General features: G+C 38.7%; 1 protein-coding gene across 30 annotated transcripts in view; it reads left to right on the plus strand.

The window, feature by feature from the left end:
* DLG2 (discs large MAGUK scaffold protein 2) overlaps positions 1 to 20,898 on the plus strand; it is a 2,352,634-nt gene that overhangs the window by 1,447,712 nt on the left and 884,024 nt on the right. For 2 of the 30 annotated variants that reach the window (XM_045165949.1, XM_045165955.1), the window contains exon 1: positions 1,547 to 1,685. The exons of 27 other annotated variants lie outside the window; for them this stretch is intronic. In XM_045165949.1, the coding sequence (XP_045021884.1) occupies positions 1,581 to 1,685 (105 nt within the window). In that variant the 5' untranslated portion in view covers positions 1,547 to 1,580. Of the gene's footprint in view, positions 1 to 1,546; positions 1,686 to 20,898 lie in introns of those variants that run through there. One more of the 30 variants, XM_045165952.1, reaches the window with a different exon arrangement.

Consider the following 20,898-nt stretch of genomic DNA (forward strand, 5'->3'; position numbering starts at 1 on the left):
ATCACCAGGGTACAAATGCAGAAAATCTAGGTAACCCAAATCATGCAGCTCTTCTAAAAATAACAGCAAAGAATCCTTCATTTATGTTATCACGCTGTTTTCTACAATTTGTACCTTGTTTTACACTCCTTGGATTTTCTAGGTCAATTAAAAGCACAAGTTACTCATCATGCTATGTATTGCCCTCAGCTTACCCCTTACTCTTAAAAAGACATGAACAGATATCCCCATTGTTGGCTGCGTAATTAGTCCTGAGAACATAAATTCCTTTGGAACTTCAAAGTGCTTAGTACCTTACAAGGTGCATTATCCCTTGCCTCAATGATCCCACAGCCTAAGGGCTAGTGGAGCCGCACCTTACCTTGTGGGCTCCTGTCTTAAGGGAAGGAACATTCAAAATCTGTTGCTATATGCTGTTGTTCAATTTTTACTTAGTTTCAACTTACACCTTTTGTTGGGCTTCCCAGGTGGCTCCGTGGTAAAGAACCTGCCTGCCAATGCAGAAGATGCGGATTCGATCCCTGGGTCAGGAATATCCCCTGGAGAAAAGAATGGCTACCCACTCCAGTATTCTTGCCTGGAAAATCCCATGGAGAGAGGATCCTGGGGGGCTATAGTCCAGGGAGGGGGAGTGTCGCAAAAAGTTGGACACAACTGAATGATTGAGCCTGCCTACATACCTTTTTGCTAAAGTGTGCAAGCAACTTATTTTGAATTAACATATTCCAGTGATGTGTAGCCCACTCTCAGGTCCCTGGAATATTTGAAGGTTCACATTTCCTGGCATTGTTTATGTAAATTCTGCCTAGAAGAACTAAATGTGCCTTTACCTAACATATGAAACAACAGAAAGGTCTTCTAATTTCTCTTGGATTTTAGGATAAATTATTGACTCCTGTTGTAGTCAAAGATTTTCTAGCTAGTTTTTAGAAATAACCCTAGATAAATAACTGCAGTTAATAAAGGCAGTGATACCCTATAGATGAAAAATATATCACATCTAGATCATAGCTAAACTGAGACAAAAATTGGACATATTAAATGACACTGTGAGAAGGCACATATTTCACACAGAGCAGACAAGTGTAGACACCTGCCTTTCTGTGTGTGTGTGTGTGTGTGTGTGTGTGTGTGTGTAACCCAGTCCCTTCAATTTTACTACTTTTCACAAGCTATTCAAATTCTACCTCCGGGGCCTGCCACCCAAGTCTTCTGGTGGAAATATTTTTTTTTACATTTCTCTCCCTCCTACTTCTTTCCCCCCACACACTTATGGTATGTGCAGTTTCGCCAGATCCGTGTAAAGACAGGGCAACACTGATGGGATTGCTTTTCACAAGTGTGGGAACGAAAATCCTTCCCAATGAAAACATCTGTCTCTGTTCAAGTCATGCCCAGTTATCCCCCAAAAGAAATGTTCTGATTAACTTTTTTTTTAAGTCTTAAGATAGCAGTTTGTGTAGCAGATCTAATTAAGAAGTTTATGTAACAGATCTGCAGGGTTTTTTTTTTTTTTTTTTTTTCCCTTCCTTCTTCAACTGGGTTCTTTGAGCTCAGTTTGAGTGTTACTAGCTTTCGCCATGCAGCGGCCAAGTGCTTCTCGGGCTGAAAATTATCAGCTTCTGTGGGATACTATTGCTTCTTTAAAACAATGTGAACAAGCTATGCAACATGCATTTATTCCGGTAAGGGACATTTCCTTTTATTTTTCTAGAGAGTCTTTCACTTTCCTGCTATTTCTTCTGTTATAGCTATAGGTAAAATGCATATATTCTATGCATTTAAAGATGTGGTATCTTCTCTGTAGTTCTTGTTTGATAAAAATATGTCTTCTTTTGCTCTATGTGAAATCTGAATTATTAAAGGGTTAAATATTGATCGTTGAGAAAGAATAGACAGTGGTCCAGGGAAACTTACCCTACTGAAGATGGTAGTTTCTAAAAGTAACAAGTAGTAGAGAAAGGGCGCAAGATTGATATTCTTCATATTAACGTTTGAAACAGTCTACAGTGTGTATTTCCTGGCTGGTTCCCCCAAAAGCACTTAGAATGGCTTGAATACCTTTTTGCAGTGGGTTTGATACTTAGATCAGGAAGCCAAAAGTTAGTTTTATATTCTGATTCTTTGCTTAGCCAAGTAAAATCTACCATAAAGCCTCTCCCTGAAAAGTGTGTTTGTTCCTTTAGAAAAGTAGTGATGCTGTACTTAGAGATGTGTAAAAATGGTTTAGAAATGTGTATTTTGGAAGTGCATAGATACATAAGGTGAATTAAATAAGTAAGTCAGTGTCATTGTGTTTTCCACTGCAGATATAATGTTTGTGCTTATAAAGATCAAACCAGAAGAACAGGCTGGCTACATTTGATAGGCAGAGGTGGGGTGAATGGGACCTGCAAGAAGAATATAAAAATACGTGATTCTTTAAGTAGATCTTTTTTGAAGGATTGAGATAATCTATTAAAAATAAGAGGACACTCTTTAAAATTAAGACCTGCAGTTATTTGGAATTCTTTAAGAAAAACATTATTTATGACATAGAGTTGGTCTTCTTTGAAATACGAGTTGTTTTCAACTGACTTAAGTTAGATTTCATTATGTTTTTCTCGGTAACTGAGGAATCACCTGTTTTAAAGATTTAAAGTTGTTCTCATTGAATACTATTTTCTGGTTGGATCTCTGTAAGTTTATCTTAATTGTCGAGGACATAAAATATAGTTTTTGCAATGGTTTAAACCATTCTTGGTGGGAAGCTTTCTAAATCAGATTAAGTTATAATTATTCTACTTTGAACTGGAATCTGCTGTGTAAAGTTTGCTTCTCCTATCTTTATTAAACTCTTCCTCCTTTGTTTTATCATGAAGGTTATGATACCCCTGGTGAAGCTCAAGTGTCTCCTCCTTTGTAGAGCTTTCTCTGGCTAGACAGAGCTGTTTTCTCCTATCTCAATTCCTTGAGATCTCAGGCACCTCCGATCTGTCACCCAAATTATTTAATCGTATTTTCTTTTCTGTCTCTCTAATTATATTGCAACTTGGAGTTAAGGAGAAAAGAAAAATACGTTTGAAAAAGGAAGCGATATTTGTTGGTTTTTTGTTGTGTTTTGTTTGCAACTTCTTGGAGTTAAGGAGAAAAGAAAAATACGTTTGAAAAAGGAAGCGATATTTGTTAGTTTTTTGTTTTGTTTTCATGTATCAAACTCCTTGAATATAGTCTGTATCTATTCCTAGGGTCTACGATAGTGCTTAGCACAACAGAGTGCTTGGTGAGCATGGGCGGAATGAATGAAATCAACTGAGTGTCTCCAATTCCATCATTTCTAGTTACTACACGGCAGTTTTCATCACGAGCTTTGTCTATACTGACTTCATAAAATTATTTCTATTCAAATCCATCCGGAGATAACAATAAACCTTGACTAAAGCACCGCAGTGGCTGCGATGGTGGGAGTGGTAATGTGTTAGTGCCGAAGATAGACCTTTCTGGGGAAAAATAGACTTGGTTTCAGTTACTGCAGTCCATGGGCTACTCTTCTTCCATTCCTGTGTCTGGGTCCCCATATTGCAGGCTTTTATGTAGACATATTCAAGTTTTATTCATATTTTCTTCATTTTGACTCTTCTAAATCTTTTCCCAAAGATATTAGGAATTTGCCAGTCTCCCAACTCTTCTCAGATTGCCTCCAAGTCTTGCATTAAATGTATCATTATGTCATCATAATTTTATGAGGACTATTTTTAGAAATCATAGGCATCATTAAAATATTACTACCAGTTGAAAATAATTCTGTTTAAACTGAACCTCAATTTATTTAGTTTTAGAATATACAATTTAGATCTCAGGAAAGAGCTTCATTTATTCCATGTTTTATGTACTTTTTAAACCCAGTGATATGTATTTCATACACACACATGCATTTACACACATATACATAACTGAGTATGTGACATTCTTGACTAATAATACCCTTCATTTTTTAGGATATCCAGATATAGTCTTAAACTACACACCTTCACAATGATGCATTAAGCATATTAAGTGAATTAAAAACTATATTGACATAATTATCTTCTTTAAAATAGATTTGTTGCCTTTTAAAATAAAACACTAAGAGATGAATGATATTTAGGAAGTGTAGACATACTTTGATGTAGCTGATCTTAGAAACACTGACCTGAAATCTTCACAAGCTGTCTGTGCATCTCCTGTAAATGTGGATTACTAACACTGCATTAGAATACAGGGCCACCTGGCTCGTCTGGATCATCTCTCACACTCACAATAAGCCATAGATCACAAGCAGTTTTTCAGCCAGTGCAGTTGGGTACTAATAATAAACCTTACATAAAATCTCAAGATACAATAATCTTTCCGAGAGAACCTCCATGTGCAGCCTAAAATACATGTTGGAGAGAGGAAACACAGGATAAAGACCAGAAAGTTCACTCCAACTTGTCTCACCATCACTTTGGCAGAGACACTGCCCTACCCCTTGCCCAACTGGAACTTTAGCCCAATTGGAACTTGACTGTCTTTTGCTGAAATGTACAAAATCGGTGTTCCTTGTGCTGCTAGCCGCCATGGTTGGTTTTGGTCTAATGTGAAGGTCATGCAGCTTGCCAAGCACTGGTTGAAATGCTAAAATGATTAAATCAACAGAACCCGTGATGATACTTATATGGAATTCTGCCCACCAGGAATTTTCAAATGGACCTTGTTGAGTGCCTTAAGTACCCATGAATTGCTCTAAGAATTAAGGGGTGCCAAGCTTCATAGATCTCAGTTGGGTTATGAAGATCAAACAGAATTTGATGATGATGGAAGAGGGCATTCTAAGTAGAAAGGAATCGTAAAGATATTTACTAATTGTGTAAAGATGGTTCATTTTCCATCTGATCTGTCATTCAACCAGTATTTACCAGATACATTTTATGTATCAGAAATTATGTAATATGCCAGGGAAGATAGCAATAAACAGCACAAGTTCAAACCCTACCTTGAGGGCATTTAGATTCAAGTGGATGAGACAAACATTAAATGAACACTTACATATATATCTGTACCACACACTTGAATACTATCCTGTGAGAGTTGTTCACAGTATTTGTCACAATTGTAATTTAATATTGCACATGTGCATACACAGATATATGTAATATACATCTATTATCAAAATAGTATAGCAATTATAGATATTTTGCAAAGCCACTGCAAACTAAACAAATCATTCTTTGCCAAATATTTTGTAGTCTTTAAATGCATATTAATTTCTTTAGCAAATAATTAGTACGTCCTGTCTGACACATCCCAGACTTGGTACTTTAATATAAAAGCGATAGTGTATGCTGAGCACCTATCGTGTGTCACGTACTGTTCTAAGTCCTTCATGTATATTTCCCCCAGTTCTGTCAACAGCTTTCTGATGTGGGCACTATCATTTCCACTTTACAAAATTTACAGAAGTTAAGTAACTTCTTCATGATCACACAACTAATAAATGGAAAGGCTGGGCCTTGAAACTAGTTATCTGGCTCCAGAGCCCATTTTTTTAATAGGTTCATCTAGTGAAGGAGAAAATCATTGAATCCAAAACCACTTCAGCATAGCATGCTGAAAGCTGCAATAGAGGGATAGACAAACCACAGTACATGCAGCAAGGTGGACGTGCCCCATCTGCTTGAATGGAGAGGAAAGATGACCAAGGAAGAATAAAAAGAGGAGAGAGGTCCGGAGATGGCTTTAAAACAGTGGTTTATCAGGTGAAGGAAATGAGTGAGGCTGCCACAGTAGGTGCAAAGGCACTGAGGCATGAAAGAATAGTATGGAGCGAGGTATAGTCATCAGTTTTCCTTGAGTCCTCATCTTCCTCTTTGAGCATTCAGAAGAGATATCAGGAACAACACAGATGAGAGATGGATCATTTACTTAAGGTAAGAATCCTCTAGGTCAATCAGAAAAAGAAGAACAGAACAGTTATGGAGCCACAAAGTGAAGTTCCATCTTTTAAGACAACTCACATTTCCTTCCATGGGACTTGCCTCATACAATGTAACCAGATGATATACCTTCTGCCTCATTATTTCAACCCTGATTAACACTCCTTGAAGAAAAATAAGAGTAGGAAACCTACATCCATTATCTCAACCTTGATTAGCACTCCTTGAAGAAAAATAAGAGTAAGAAACCTACATCCATACTGCTTTAATCTACACTTTCTTGTTTCATCATCATAAGACCAACATCAAGTGGCCCTAATATTAATATCTCCATTTTAGAGGATCAGTACCTTGTTTAAAAATCATATAGATGCTATGACCATGAAAAAAATCAAGCCTTCAAACCCTAATTCCATCTGCCTTTCCCCTTCACCCCCATTGTGGTTCTTTGCTTGTATCTCTTGTGATGTTTCTCTGTTTTATATTATAAGCATTCGAAGGATTTCTCTTGTTTTCATATGACACAGTAAACTCTTTGCAGAGCAAAACCATGTGTTTCCTTGGGAGGTATTTCTGAAAGGGAGAAGGTATATGTGTACATATAGGGCTTCCCTGGTGGCTCCGTCAGTAAAGAATCCACCTTCAATGCAGGAGACTGGGTTCAATTCCTGGGTCTAGAAGATACAGGAAGATCCCCTGAAGAAGGAAATGGCAATCCACTCTCATATTCTTACCTGGGAAATCCCATGGACAGAAGAGCCTGGTGGGCTACAGGTCACAAGAGTCAAACATGTCTTAGCAACTACCTCACTACCATGGCTGATTCATTTTGTGGTCCAGTAGAAGCTAACATGACATTATAAAGCAACTATACGCCAATAAAAGTTGTTTAAAAAAGAAAACAAACAAAAAACCACATGTGTTTCCTCTGCCTACATATTACAGTCCTAAATACACTGCCTTAAATATGATGTTTGCTAAACAATTCTGTATGTACTGATTAACACTTAAAATGTAAGAACTTAGGCAGCAGTGAGATGACAATGAGGAAATAATCCTTGTCTCTAACATCCTTGAAACCTGTCTGTTCTGCCCCACCATCGCTTTCTCAGACCCTGCCTCCAGCCCCTGGATGTTGAATTTAAACCATTATAAGCTTAGGTCAGCTCTAAATAGGGTTTGTTCGGTGATGAGTTTCAGTCCTGGTTCACAGTGTTCCAAGTGTGTTTTGTCCTTTCCGGATTCTAAATACTACTTGACTCATCATTCTCAATCCTGTCGGATTTCTTTTTCTATTTTATTCCTCTTAGCCTCACTCTGCACTTGTGTCTAGTAACACCCCAGTTTTTAGTCTATTTCCTTCAGGAGAATATGAACAAGGCTATTAATGGAATTTCTATTAGTTAAGGAATAAAGATGGCACTTCATCTATAGAGATGTTCAACCTAAAGAGGACCAAAAAAAAAAAAAACCCAAAACTATCTGAAGCGACCTGGATAATTGCAACAGCCTGGATCTGAATGAATGTTTGCAGATTCCTGGTAAAATGGAATGGAATTGTCATTTTTGTTTTTGAACAAAAGGCAAAATCTTGCTATCTTGTTATCTTCCTCTTGCATGCAGTTTGCATTTCTTTGACTGCTGGTCTTGAGATTTCTGTGCATAGGCATCTGGAGTCTATGAAAAATTAACGCCAGGTGCAGGATGCCTGGTCTTTGTTTCAATATTGTTCATTGTAAAATGTTTGTGTTGACTCATCAGAATGGGGTATTAGCACAGATATGTGTTATGGTACAATGGAGTAAACCCCATCCTCTGCCATGCCCACTTTCCTCACCTACTCTGTAAACTGCAAAACTAGGGCCCCAAACATTTTTTGTTACAGAACACAAAAGCAGACAGTTGTTCAGGGTTAATAATAGTATTCTTCCTCCAAGTAAAAACAATAAGCAAAAAAATCACACACACATCAAGCACAGAAAACCTTTAATGAACTAATAGTAGAAAAGACTGTACTTACTCTTTTTTCCTTTTTATTTTTTTATTAAAGGATAATTGCTTTGCAAAATTTATTGTTTTTTGTCAAACCGCATCATGAATCAGCCAATAGGTATACGTATATCCCCTCCCTTTTGAACCTCCCTCCCATCTCCCTCCCCATCCCACCTCTCTAGGTTGATACAGAGCCCCTGTTTCAGTTTCCTGAGACATAACAGCAAATTCCCGTTGGCTATCTATTGTACATATGTTAATATAAGTTTCCATGTTACACTTTCCATACATCTCACCCTCTCCTCCCCTCTCCCCATGTCTGTAAGTCTATTCCCTATGTCTGTTTCTCCATAGCTCCCCTATAAATAAATTCTTCAGTACCATTTTTCTAGATTCAGTACATGTGCATTAGAATACAATATTTATGTTTCTCTGACTCACTTCACTCTGTACAATAGGTTCTAGGTTCATCCACCTCACTAGAACTGACTCAAACACGTTCCATAATGGCTGAGTAATATTCCATTGTGTATATGTACCACATCTTTCTCCATTCATCTGTTGATGGACATCCAGGTTGCCTCCATGTTCTAGCTATTGTAAATAGTGCTGCAATGAACAATGGGATGCATGTTTCTTTTTCAATTTTGGTTTCCTCAGGGTATATGCCTAGGAGTGGGATTACTGGATAATATGGGGATTTTATTCCTAGTTTTTTAAGGAATCACCATACCATCTTCCAGAGTGGCTGTATCAATTTACATTCCCACCAACAGTGCAAGAGCGTTCCCTTTTCTCTACTCCCTCTCCAGCACTTATTGTTTGTAGACTTTTTGATGAGGGCCATTCTGACCCGTGTGAGGTGATATCTCATTGTGTTTTGGTGATATCTCATTGCGTTTTGATTTGCATATGTTGAGCATCTTTTCATGTGTTTGTTAGCCATCTGTATGTCTTTGAAGAAATGTCTTTCAGGTCTTTTTCCAACTTTTTGATTGGGTCGTTTGTTTTTTAGGCATTGAGTTGTATGAGCTGCTTGTATTTTTTGGAAATTAATCCTTTGCCAGTTGTTTCATTTGCTATTATTTTCTTCCATTCTGAGAGCTGTCTTTTCACTTTGCTTATAGTTTCCTGTGCTGTGCAAAAGCTTTTAAGTTTAATCAGGTCCTACTTGTTTACTTGTGTTTTTATTCCCATTGCTCTAGGAGGTGGGTCATAGAGAATTTTGCTTTGATTTATGTCATTGAGTGTTCTGCCTATGTTTTTCTCTAAGAGTTGTCTTAAATATAGGCCTTTAATCCATTTTCAGTTTATCCTTGTGTATGGCGTTCATTGTTTTACACGTAGCTGTCTAGTTTTCCCAGCACCATTTATTGAAGAGGCTGTCTTTGCCCCATTGTATATTCTTGCCTCCTTTGTGATAAATAAGGTGCCCATAGGTGCATGGGTTTATTTCTGGGCTTTCTATCTTTTTCCATTGGTCTATATTTCTGTTTTTGTGCCAGTACCATGCTGTCTTGATGACCGTAGCTTTGTAGTATAATATGAAGTCAGGAAGGTTGATTCCTCCAGCTCCATTCTTCTTTCTCAAGACTGCTTTGGCTATTCAGGGTCTTTTATGTTTCCATATGAATTGTGAAATTTTTTTGTTCGAATTCGGTGAAAAATGCCTTTGGTAATTTGATAGGGATCACACTGAATCTGTAGGTTGCATTTGGCAGTATAGTCATTTTCACAATATTGATTCTTCCTATCCAAGAACATGGAATATCTCTCCATCTGTTTATGTCATCTTTTATTTCTTTCGTCAGTGTCTTATAATTTTCTGTGTACATTTCTTATGTCTCCTTTGGTAAGTTTATTCCTAGATATTTAGTTCTTTTTGTTGCAGTGGTGAATGGGATTGATTCCTTAATTGCTCTGATTTTTCATTGTTAGTATATAGAAATGCAAGTGATTTTGTGTATTGATTTTGTATCATGCAACTTTGCTAAATTCACTGATTAGCTCTATACTATCTTTCTGATACTATCTTTAGGGTTTTCTATGTACAGTGTCATGTCATCTGCAAACAGGGAGAGTTTTACTTCTTTTCTGATCTGGATTCCTTTTATTTCTTTTTCTTCTATGATTGCTGAAGCTAGGACTTCCAGAACTATGTTGAATAATAGTGGTGAAAGTGGATACCCTTGTCTTATTCCTGATCTTGGGGGGAATACTTTCAGTTTTTCAAAATTGAGAATAATGTTTGCTGTAGGCTTATCATATATGACCTTTACTCTGTTGAGGTAGGTTCCTTCTATGCCCACTTTTTGAAGAGTTTTAATCATAAATGGGTGCTGGATTTTGTCAAAGGCTTTTTATGCATTTATTGAGATTATCATATGTTTTTTATCTTTCAGTTTGTTAATATGGTGTATCACAGTGATTGATTGGCATATATTGAAGAATCCTTGCATTCCTGGAATAAACCCAACTTGATGATGGTGTATGAGCTTTTTGATGTGTTGCTGAATTCTGTTTGCTAAAATTTTGTTGAGGACTTTTGCATCTATGTTCATCGGTGATATTGTCTTGTAGTTTTCATTTTTGTGTTGTCTTTGGTTAGTTGGTTTTGGTATCAGGGTGACGGTGGCCTCATAGAATGAGTTTGGAAGTGTTCCTTCCTCTGCAATTTTTTGAAATAGTTTTAGGAGGATAGGCATTAGCTCTTCTCTAAATGTTTGATAGAATTCTCCTGTGAAGCCATCTGGTCCTGGGCTTTTGTTTTGGGGGAGATTTTGATCACAGCTTCAATTTCAGTGCTTGTAATTGGGTTGTTCATAATTTCTATTTCTATTTCTTCCTGGTTCAGATTGAACTTTTCTAAGAATCTGCCCATTTCTTCCAGGTTATCCATTTTATTGCCATATAGTTGTTCATAATAGTCTCTTATAATCCTTTGTATTTCTGCATTGTAGAAAAGACTGTACTTTTTTAAGCTTCATTTACATATTTTTATTTAGCAGGAACAAGCTTATAAGCAGTAGAGATTGTAGTTTTTATTTTGTAGAGAAACCAGAAAATATACTGTACTAATGTTTTTACTATTGCTACCACTGAAATGACCACTACACTCTTATTTCTGCCTTATATTTTCTTTATCTTTGTCTATCTTATTTCAGTTCTCAAAGCAGTGTAAACTAGATTTTTTTCTCATTACTACTTTGTCAGGTAAGGAAGGTAGATTTTAACATCCCATGTTATTTATAAGGGGCCTCCCAGGTGGTGCTAGTGGTAAAGAACCCACCTGCCACTGCAGGAGATATAAAAGACATGGGTTCAATTCCTGGGTCGGGAAGATCTCCTAGAGGAGGGCATGGCAAGCTACACCAGTATTCTTACCTGGAGAATCCCATGGACAGAGGGGCCTGGCAGGCTGCAGTCCATCGAGTCACACAGAGTCGGGCACGACTGAGTGATTTCACACACACATGCACATCATTTATAAGAAAATTGAAGTGGCCGGGATCAGAAGTGGTTAAATAGTAAAACATAACCTAGTAGGGCCAGACTCTCATTCTAGATGACTTTGGCTCAGATTCAGAGTTTTAGCTACTTAAAAAATCTAGGTCTGAATCCTGGCTCTAACACTTGCTGTCTTGGGAAAATGCTTAACTTCTCTGTACTTCAGTGTCATCCTCTCTAAAATTAGATATTATATAGATCTTTTTTAAGTTTGTGATTTAAATGAAATAATGTGAATTAAACCCTTAGTACAATGGCTAAGCAAAGAAAGTGCCCAGTAAGGGTTGCCATGATTAATATTGCAAATTTTTAATATTAGCCCAACTGTATCCTTTTACAGTTTGCAGAGGGTTTTTTCTTTGTTTGTTTTTCATAGTTTTTAATCTTTGATCACACTTGGTTCTCGAAGAAGAACGTGAGGTTGACCAAATAATTTTCAATTTCCATTTGTACTTAAAAAGTGTCAGAGAGCTTATTAACTAAGACCATTGTATGAGTGAGAAGAGATGTCTTATTTGTTAGATGACCCAAATCCTAAACCTTTTTTTATTACTATTTCACTAATAAAAATGAGGTTAGTATTAAAGTCAAGAATCATCCAATTCTTATTTATAGTTGGGCGTAGCCTTAGAAATAATTTAGGGAGTTAGGTGACCTGATCGAGTTCTGCAGAGGTGCAGCAGTCTTCGCTAAGCCTCATCTGACACCAAGGGCAGGGCTGGGGGCTGTTCTTCGCATAACATAAAAGTATTACCTGCAAATGATTTTTGTCAAGTTAGAATAGGCAAGGAGGGCTCGTGAGATGTCAGGCTGCAAACATTATATTCATAAGGAAGTCATCATCTCCTTTCCAGTTGGTTGGGGAAATCCTTTACAGAACAAACGAAGGTTCCAATGTGTCTGAGTTCACAATTCCAGGGGACAAAGTGGTCTGAAAGAACAGAGGAGAGTCAGCCTTGAAAGCATCATTTCACTCTCCACCTTGTGACAGTCCCCATGTGCCAGAGAACAGCTTCCTCCCTGCCTTCTTTCCCTTCATTCCATTCTTCTCTCTTATGCCTACCTTCTTTCCTCTAGCCCACAGCAACAGGTAATATTCCTTCATCTTCCCTTTGATGCACAGAACGGTGGCATTATCCTAGGCCCAGGAGGAAGTAAATTGGCAAAGAGAACCCTTGCTTTGCAGAATAACTGAGGGTAAGAAAGCCATTGAGAAACTGAGAAACCCAAATAACATTGGCAGTGCCCCTCTAGGAAGCTGAGACAGCTGTGGGGCTAGGAACTGGGTGGCATTTTGGACCTAGAGATCTGTAGGCTCTTGGCTGTGGGACAAAGAGTTCATTGCCTAGTCAATGACAATATACAAACACATCTGCAGAATATATTCTTTGGCACCAGCAAATGTTGGCAATATTTAGGCAACCTCTGTTTTTCTAGTCCCCATTCACTTCTCCTTTTAATCTATTCTTTCCCCTTGTTTTTCCTCACTGAAAATGATTTCAAATAAGACATTAATTTTGAAGAAAAATGGGTAGAAGTGAGATTAATAGATGTACAGATGTTTTCAGAATTTAAAATAAGGGAAATTGATCTCAAATGTTGTCTACTCTGTTGCTATCACAACCCAGCCCAAGTGCCATCGTTTAAAAGCAGGTATTAAAACATTTTCCAGACCCAACAGGAACATAAGCACCTTATCTCTTACTAATAGTGAAACAGTAAACCAAACTCACACCTCCTCTTCATCTTTCTGCCTCACATTTTACCCCCTCTCTCAGACACACACATACACAAATATCCTAGATACGAAATATTTTAAGACTTTCTCCATGACTGTTACGTTTAAAACTTTGAGCATATGATCTACTGTCAAATTATGGTTGGTAGGGGGTAAAAATGAAAACAGACCTTAGATGTTAGGAAACTTTAGCGTTAAGGCTTATAGCACATGGAGAAAGGCAAGAATGGAAGAAAGAGCTTGGTGATAATTTTCTGTTTCACTTCAAATCTTTTTGCCTCTTTAATGTGGCAGAGAATTCTTTGCCACTAATTGCATGGTCTTGAGGCCAGAAAATTAACTGCTTCATTAAAAAAAAATAATTCAGGCTCTAAACATGATCATACAAAATATAGATTATGAAAATAATCATAAATAGCTTTTTGAGGTGCCTCGTTTAAGACATACAAAACCTCATCCTTTATCCAGTTAATTAGAAGCTACTTATATTAATGGTCTTTTCCCGATTTGACTTTTGTCTTATTTTTCATGCCTTTCTTAATGCCATGTCTTCTGACTTTCTGTATCTGAGTGATAAAAGCAGAGGTCATCATTATCCAGAAGGGTGACTTGTGTAGCATCCTGCCTTCTTTCCAGTATTTCCCAGTAGGTCAAAATTTATGATGAGTGAAATCAGATCCTTGATGAGACCCTTAGAGGTTATCCATTTCACTCTTTAGTTCTCAAATATAAAAATAAATTGGGAGGCTCACTGTATTGCCTTTTCATCCTGAGTTACAGAATTTGCTGGGTCTAAAACTGAGATCTCCTAATTCCCCATCATCCATCTTTATGCCAGTGACATAATCCCCTGGCTGGATTGTGGTTATTTCCAGGGAGATTGTCTTTTTTGTTGTTTTTAACTTTTTATTTTGTATTGGGGTATAGCCCATTAACAATGTTGTGATGGTTTCAAGTGGACAGACAAGGGGCTCAGCCACATATACATGTATCCCTTCTCCCCCAAATCCCCTCCTATCCAGGCTGCTACATAACATTGAGGAGACTTCCCTGTGTAATATAATAGGTCTTTGTTGGTTATCCATTTTGAATATAGCAGTGTGTGCATATCTATGATTTTTGAGAGTCATGCAGGACCTACCTAAGATGTCAGGTTGACTCCATTATAAATAACTAAAAATATTTTAATATTAAAACATAGATGGATATGCAGTAAAAGATATTAAAAGCTACATGAATTTTTAAAAAGATAAAACAAGAGACTGCAAATAAATGCCCAGTTTGAGATGGATTTTTTGGGCTATATCTTCACACTTATCTGAAAAATTCAAGAAATTCTTAGGATGCCATTTTACTTTTTTCACAATGTTTTGAGTCCTTAGGTTTTTCACCAGATTCCATGCTTCCTCCCACTTCTCCAACTTCTGGAATGCACAGCGAGGTAGTAAATTAGAGCAGGGAACATTCCCTTGCTCCAACAGACTCGGAGTCAAAAAGAGTGAGTCTTGGCTCCACTAATTTTTAAGTCTTGTGACCTTGGGCCATTTTGTTACAGGTTCATGCCTCACTTCCCCTGTCTGCATAATAAGCATAATTATAGCGTGCAATTCAGAGGCTTGTAATGAGAAGTAGCGAAGAATGAGTGTAAAGGACCAGCATATGGTAGGCATGGAAGGATCTTTCCGTTTATAACTTTCCTTAATTTACATGCCATGGTTCAGAATAGCGTGGTCTGCAGTGCATGGCAGCTCCGGACGCTGCCATCAACAGCACCGGAGGTGGCAGAGCAGCTTGCCGCCAGAGGACAGCGTGTGGTTACCCCTTTCTACCCATTGCACTTTCGTCTCATAGGTTTCTCATGAATCTTTTATTTTTTTCTTTTAATTGGGTTATGGTTGCTTTACAATGTTGTATTGGTTTCTACCATATAACAAAGTGAATCGGCTCTATGTATACATACACCCTGTCCCTCTTGAACCTCCCCCACCCCTCTCCACCCCAGCCCTCCAGGTCACCACGGAGCACCGGGCTGAGCTCCCTGTGCTAAACTGCAGGTTCCCACTAGCTATCTGTTTTATACATGGTAATGTGTGTATGTCCCTCCCATCCCTCCCAACCTACCCCCCATGTTCACACATCTGTTCTCGACATCTGAGTCTCTGTTCCTGTCCTGCAAATAGTTTCATCTATACCATTTTTCTAGATTCCACATATATGCATAAATATATTTGTTTTTCTCTTTCTGACTTACTTCAGTCTGTATGACAGACTCTAGGTCCATCCATATCTTTACAAATGACCCAATTTTGTTCCTTTTTTATGGTTGAGTAATATTTCACTGTGTGTATGTACCACATCTTCTTTATCTCTCCATCTGTTGATGGACATTTAGGTTGCTTATCTCTTGTTGCTGTGGTTCTAGTTCCAAAGGTCTTCTTCCCTGGAAGTTTCCATAGACAGAGGAATCTGGTGGACTATAGTCCATGGGATCACGAAGAGTTGGACATGACTGAGCACATGTGCCAAAAACCCATTAATGAACATCTTTTGAGTATCCTGTATGCTAAGCACTGTTAGGAGTGTTGGTGGAAGTGAAGACATGAAGCAATGAAGTAGGTGAAGAAATGAAGCTGGTGAAGAAATGAAGTAGGATGAGGACCCTGCTATCACAGTGGTTATAGTTTCATCAAGGAGATTAAAACTATCATGCATGAACCACTTAACCATCAACATGTGTAAGAACAGAAAGAAGCATTCAGTAAGAATGGCAGAACTTGGTACTTTCACATAACTTCTATTATATTTATAGTTTAATGTGAACTATAGTACAAATGATGAATGTTTTTAAATTTGAGAGGAGCAGGAATGGATAGATTGATACCTGCAGTGGATTGAGGAAACTCTCACAGAGAGTCTGGAACTTTAGATTGTCCTTGCAGGGTGGATGGAGTTTGGTTAGGAAGATAAGAAAGGGGATGGTGGTTGCACAGGATGTGGCGGGGAAGAAAGAAATGTCAACAGTGGCCTTATGGTAGGCATCAACAAGGTGTATGCTTGGAGTAGTTAGAGTTATGCCCCAATGGAGGAAAGGAGACAACAGAAGGGAAATAAACAGAAAGCACTGATAGGTCACCCACTGTGGGCAGGGCCCTGATCCAGATACTACAGAAGAAGGGTGATGGGCCAGGTATTTGACAGCTTGCTCAGGATTCTGAAACCTGAAACTGGAAAAATACAACTGCACTGGGAGGATTATAACTCTTTGATGGCTTCACAAAATGAAGCAGATGGTATCCACATAGCACTTTTCAGGAATAACACCGTGCGAGTGAAACAGTGAAATAGGCAGGTATTGTGATCGCGGCTTGGGGCACATTGACCAACCCACATCTGAGATTTGAGCTAATGACTCCATTTTTTGGTGCACTCTTCAGAGGGCATTTGCACACACAAGTGAAGCAGTTAGATTTGTAAATGGTCACGAGTGCATCAGTGGGATTTATGGCACCATGAAGGAATAATGGGGTACAGCAATGGGGTTTAGAGTCAGAGGACCTAGGTTTGAATGTCAGCCTTTCTCCAGATGTCTGACTTTTGGAAATTCACTCAAGCACTCTGAGGTTCAATTTACTTACCTGTAGAATTCTACCAGTTCCTCTCGGGCTCTGTGAAGAGTAGAGGAAAAGCATAGATAGAAATCTTACCATATTTCCTGGCACACAGTGGGCATTGGTCAATGAATGGTGGTTCCCTTTCCTCTGCCTGTGGGAATGAACTGATCTAATGTGCGTGGATACACTTGTTAAATTATGAAACACGATATAGGTAGCCAATCTAATATAATATCTAGTTCAGTTTGAGTGATGATCTACAGACCTAATTTTAGTGAGTCATTTATTTTAGCCTTTTATGCTAAGTTCAGAGAGGTATGTGGACAGAGTATAGGATGGAGGTTTGAAGAGTCTTCATAACTAACAGGGCAAATAATTTTTATCTGTTGCATCAAGTTAGATGGATTCTAGAAAAAACTTATAGAGGAAGGAAAACTCTTTAGTTCTGGGTCTTTACTTTCTGTGCCTCATTCTCCAGGCTGGCCCATCTTTTCTGTACTTGGGTTAAAGAGGTGCCCCATGTAGCCTAACTAAGACCCTTAGGATATCATTCATTTTTTGCAAAAGATTATACTACCTTGCATTTTTAAGGAGGATCAAGCAGACATGTTATCACTTTAATCCAAAGGGAAGAAACATTTACAGTGTATTTTTCAAAGATCAGTGAAAGAATTTGTGTTGACTAAAACAGACTTCTGAACACTTACCAGTTTTTAATAGGAAACAGAAGCAAATGTTTTATAGTGAAGTGTTACCCACTTTGGAACCAGACTGATAGGTTTGACTTTTGACCCTGCTGTTACTGTCCTGATGATCTTGGACAAATTACTTAACATCTATGTGCCTCAGTTTTCTGTAAAATGAGGATATTATTATTTTTATTATTTAAGAGAGTTTGGGCAAGCAAAGTTGAATCAAGTTCCAGCCAAACATCTATCTGACACTTTATCCTTATTTTCTGAGCCCGTCTGGTGATAAGCTAGGGGGATAATCATCCCTGCATTTTATTAAGTGCTGGGGAGAAGAACCAGGGTCTTAGCTTGCTCCGAAGTTGCTCTCTTGAGACATCCTGCCATGGATGTTAACCTGCAGTTATGCCCTGGCTAGCTAAGCCCTGGGCTCTTACATTGCTCACTCACCCACTCACCTGTTCCTGCCTCAGTGTTCTCACCTTTGAGGGGAGTTGTCCTATGTCACTACAGGGTAAGGACAAATGAGGTGACAGGCAGAGCCTCTTGGTATTACTGTTGGTAATGACTCTTCCAGAGAGGCAATGTGAAAAGGAAGAGAAAATCCAGAAAAGCAAAAAACAACCACAGTAATAAATAACATAGCCTTATAGCTGTGGAGCATATCTCTCACTTCATGTGCGTTATTCCCCTAGCTAACTCCTTAGGAAATAGGTTAGCTGGAAAATAGCATTGTCCCATTTTTAAGTGGGGTTTTGAAAGTGATATAGGGACCTAGAAACTCTCAGAGAATTGGGGAATTGAATCTGAGTCAGTATGGGGAGAAATTTCTCTTCAGACTGGGAAAGAGAATCTAGCCATTTTCAGATCAGAAAATAACTGCATTTTTTTTTTTTAAGTCTTACCTGGGAAATCTCAGGAGAAGGAATCAGGAGCCAGCTTGTGTTCTGGGGTTGGAAAGGCCTGGATTGGACACCCAGATATGGGGCTTCCCTGGTAGCTTAGCTGGTAAAGAATCCACCTGCAATGCAGGAGACCCCAGTTCATTTCCTGGGTCGGGAAGTTTTGCTGGAGAAGGGATAGGCTACCCACTCCAGTATTCTTGGGCTTCCCTGGTGGCTCAGCTGGTAAAGAATCCGCCTGCAATGTGGGAAACCTGGGTTCGATCCCTGAGTTGGGAAGATCCCCTGGAGAAGGGAAAGGCTACCCACTCCAGTATTCTAGCCTGGAAAATCCCATGGACTGTATAGTCCATGGTGTCGCAGAGTTGGACACAACTGAGCAACTTTCACACTGTGGTACCTCTTAGAATTTCTGACCTCGGGCAAGTGGTTTAGCCACTTTGAGCCTTATTATTATTATTATTTTTAATGAGAATGATAAGGTTTTCCTTAGGATATCTTGAGAAATAAATACACTGATGTATCTTAAGTGTTTATCACAACCGCTGGAACATATCGTCTTAAATAAGTGCTTAATATTTTCTTATTGTTATTTTTGTTGCTGTTGCTATCCTATCTTCTGTTTTGATACTGAACGATTATGAGCTCTGGGGCATGCCACTTCCTTTCTCTGTTTCCATTTCATATTTGTAAAATGAAGGGTAGAATGAAGCTGAGGCCCTAAGAATCAAAGTTTTATGTTTCTACAGTGGATTTGTTTTTCCTGTTTTGTTTTTCCTCTCTCATGTAACCATCAATATGTCTTCAATCAGTTGTTTAGCGGTGATTTTCTTTGGAACTTGAAAAAAATCCTGATTCAGTCAGCCTGAGTGTACCTACACTTAGCCTTCTACTGAGGCATCTACAGTCTTGCTCATACAATGCACTAGGGCTCACTGACTGGGCTGGAGCGAGGAGGGCAGGGTTCTGGAACCATCCCAGATCAAGGTGAATGTCTAATTTGGCTTTCATCTAGCCTCTGAGTTGTTGGTGAGTAGTCATCATTAGAATCCAAAGAGTTCTGGTAAAGTTTGTTCCCATTCTGAACGGTAGTAGAGCATGATTCAGAGAAGGCAATGGCACCCCACTCCAGTACTCTTGCCTGGAAAATCCCGTGGACGGAGGAGCCTGGTGGGCTGCAGTCCATGGGGTCGCGAAGAGTCGGACACGACTGAGCGACTTCACTCTCATTTTTCACTTTCATGCATTGGAGAAGGAAATGGCAACCCACTCCAATATTCTTGCCTGGAGAATCCCAGGGACGGCGGAGCCCAGTGGGCTGCCACCTATGGGGTCGCACAGAGTTGGACACGACTGAAGCAACTTAGCAGCAGCAGCAGCAGAGCATGATTGTCAAGAGCATGGATTCTGGGTAGGGGGGAGGGTTAAAACACACACACACACACACACACACTACTATATATAAAATAGATAAAAAGCAAGTACCTACTGTATAGTACAGGGCGCGATATTCAGTATTTTGTGGTAACCTATAATGGCAAAGAATATTGCACATATGTATGTAGATATGCATAATTGAATCACCTTCTGTACACCTGAAACTAACATAACATTGTAAATTAACTGCACTTCAATTTTTTAATGGTTAAAAAATAAAATTATATAGCTTAGAAAAAAAGAGCAGAAACTCTGAGCCAGACTGTCAGGTTATTTGGGTTTGAAGATGGATTATTTATTTATCAGATGTTGGGAAAGTTACCTAACCTGTATTTTCTCACCTGTAAATGGAGAACAAGAGTGTCTCATTGGGTTATTTGATGATTAAGTAAATTAATTAATATAAATAAGTGTAGTAAAGTGCTTGCCTTTAGTATTGTCCATCCCAGTGTTACTATATCAGGTAACTGGTTGTAATGGGGTTTCTTCCTGTTCCTCTATTATGTTGGCCCATTCTGGAAATTTAAAAATGTGATGTGGTTGAGGGTGGGATGGACCCCTGCTTCAGTTTACTGCCTCTAGTTCTCTACTTTCCTGGAACCCTTTCTTTTCTCTCCTCCTTTCCTGCAGTCTGTTGGGGGGAGTCGCACACCCCTAGTTATTGGCAGGGTCCTAATCTTACTTGAAAGACATACCAGGATTTGAAAGATCTACTTGAAAGACCATCACTACCTCAAGATTCCAGGTAGTGATGATGCTCAACCAAGCAACTGCAGATCTTTCAAGGAGAGAAAAGAAAGTATTCCAGGAAAGCAGAGAACTAGAGGCAGTGAACTGAGGCAGGAGTCCTCCCACCCCCAACCACATCACATTTTCAAATTTCCAAAATGGGCCAACATGATAGAGGATTAGGAAGAAAACCTAATAAAAATAAAATCATCCTGAGTTTGGCTTTTTGCATACCAATTCAATATTTAATGGCAGACCTCTTATTTCAGGCCTGATGGGGTATGTGGGTAGTAACCCCCATGTTCTATTTCCCTGGTTGGAATCCGGACATGATCTGATCAGGGTTCACCCAGATGGCAG

This window comes from Bubalus bubalis, chromosome 5 (genome assembly GCF_019923935.1).
Source record: "Bubalus bubalis isolate 160015118507 breed Murrah chromosome 5, NDDB_SH_1, whole genome shotgun sequence".
Taxonomy (NCBI): domain Eukaryota; kingdom Metazoa; phylum Chordata; class Mammalia; order Artiodactyla; family Bovidae; genus Bubalus; species Bubalus bubalis.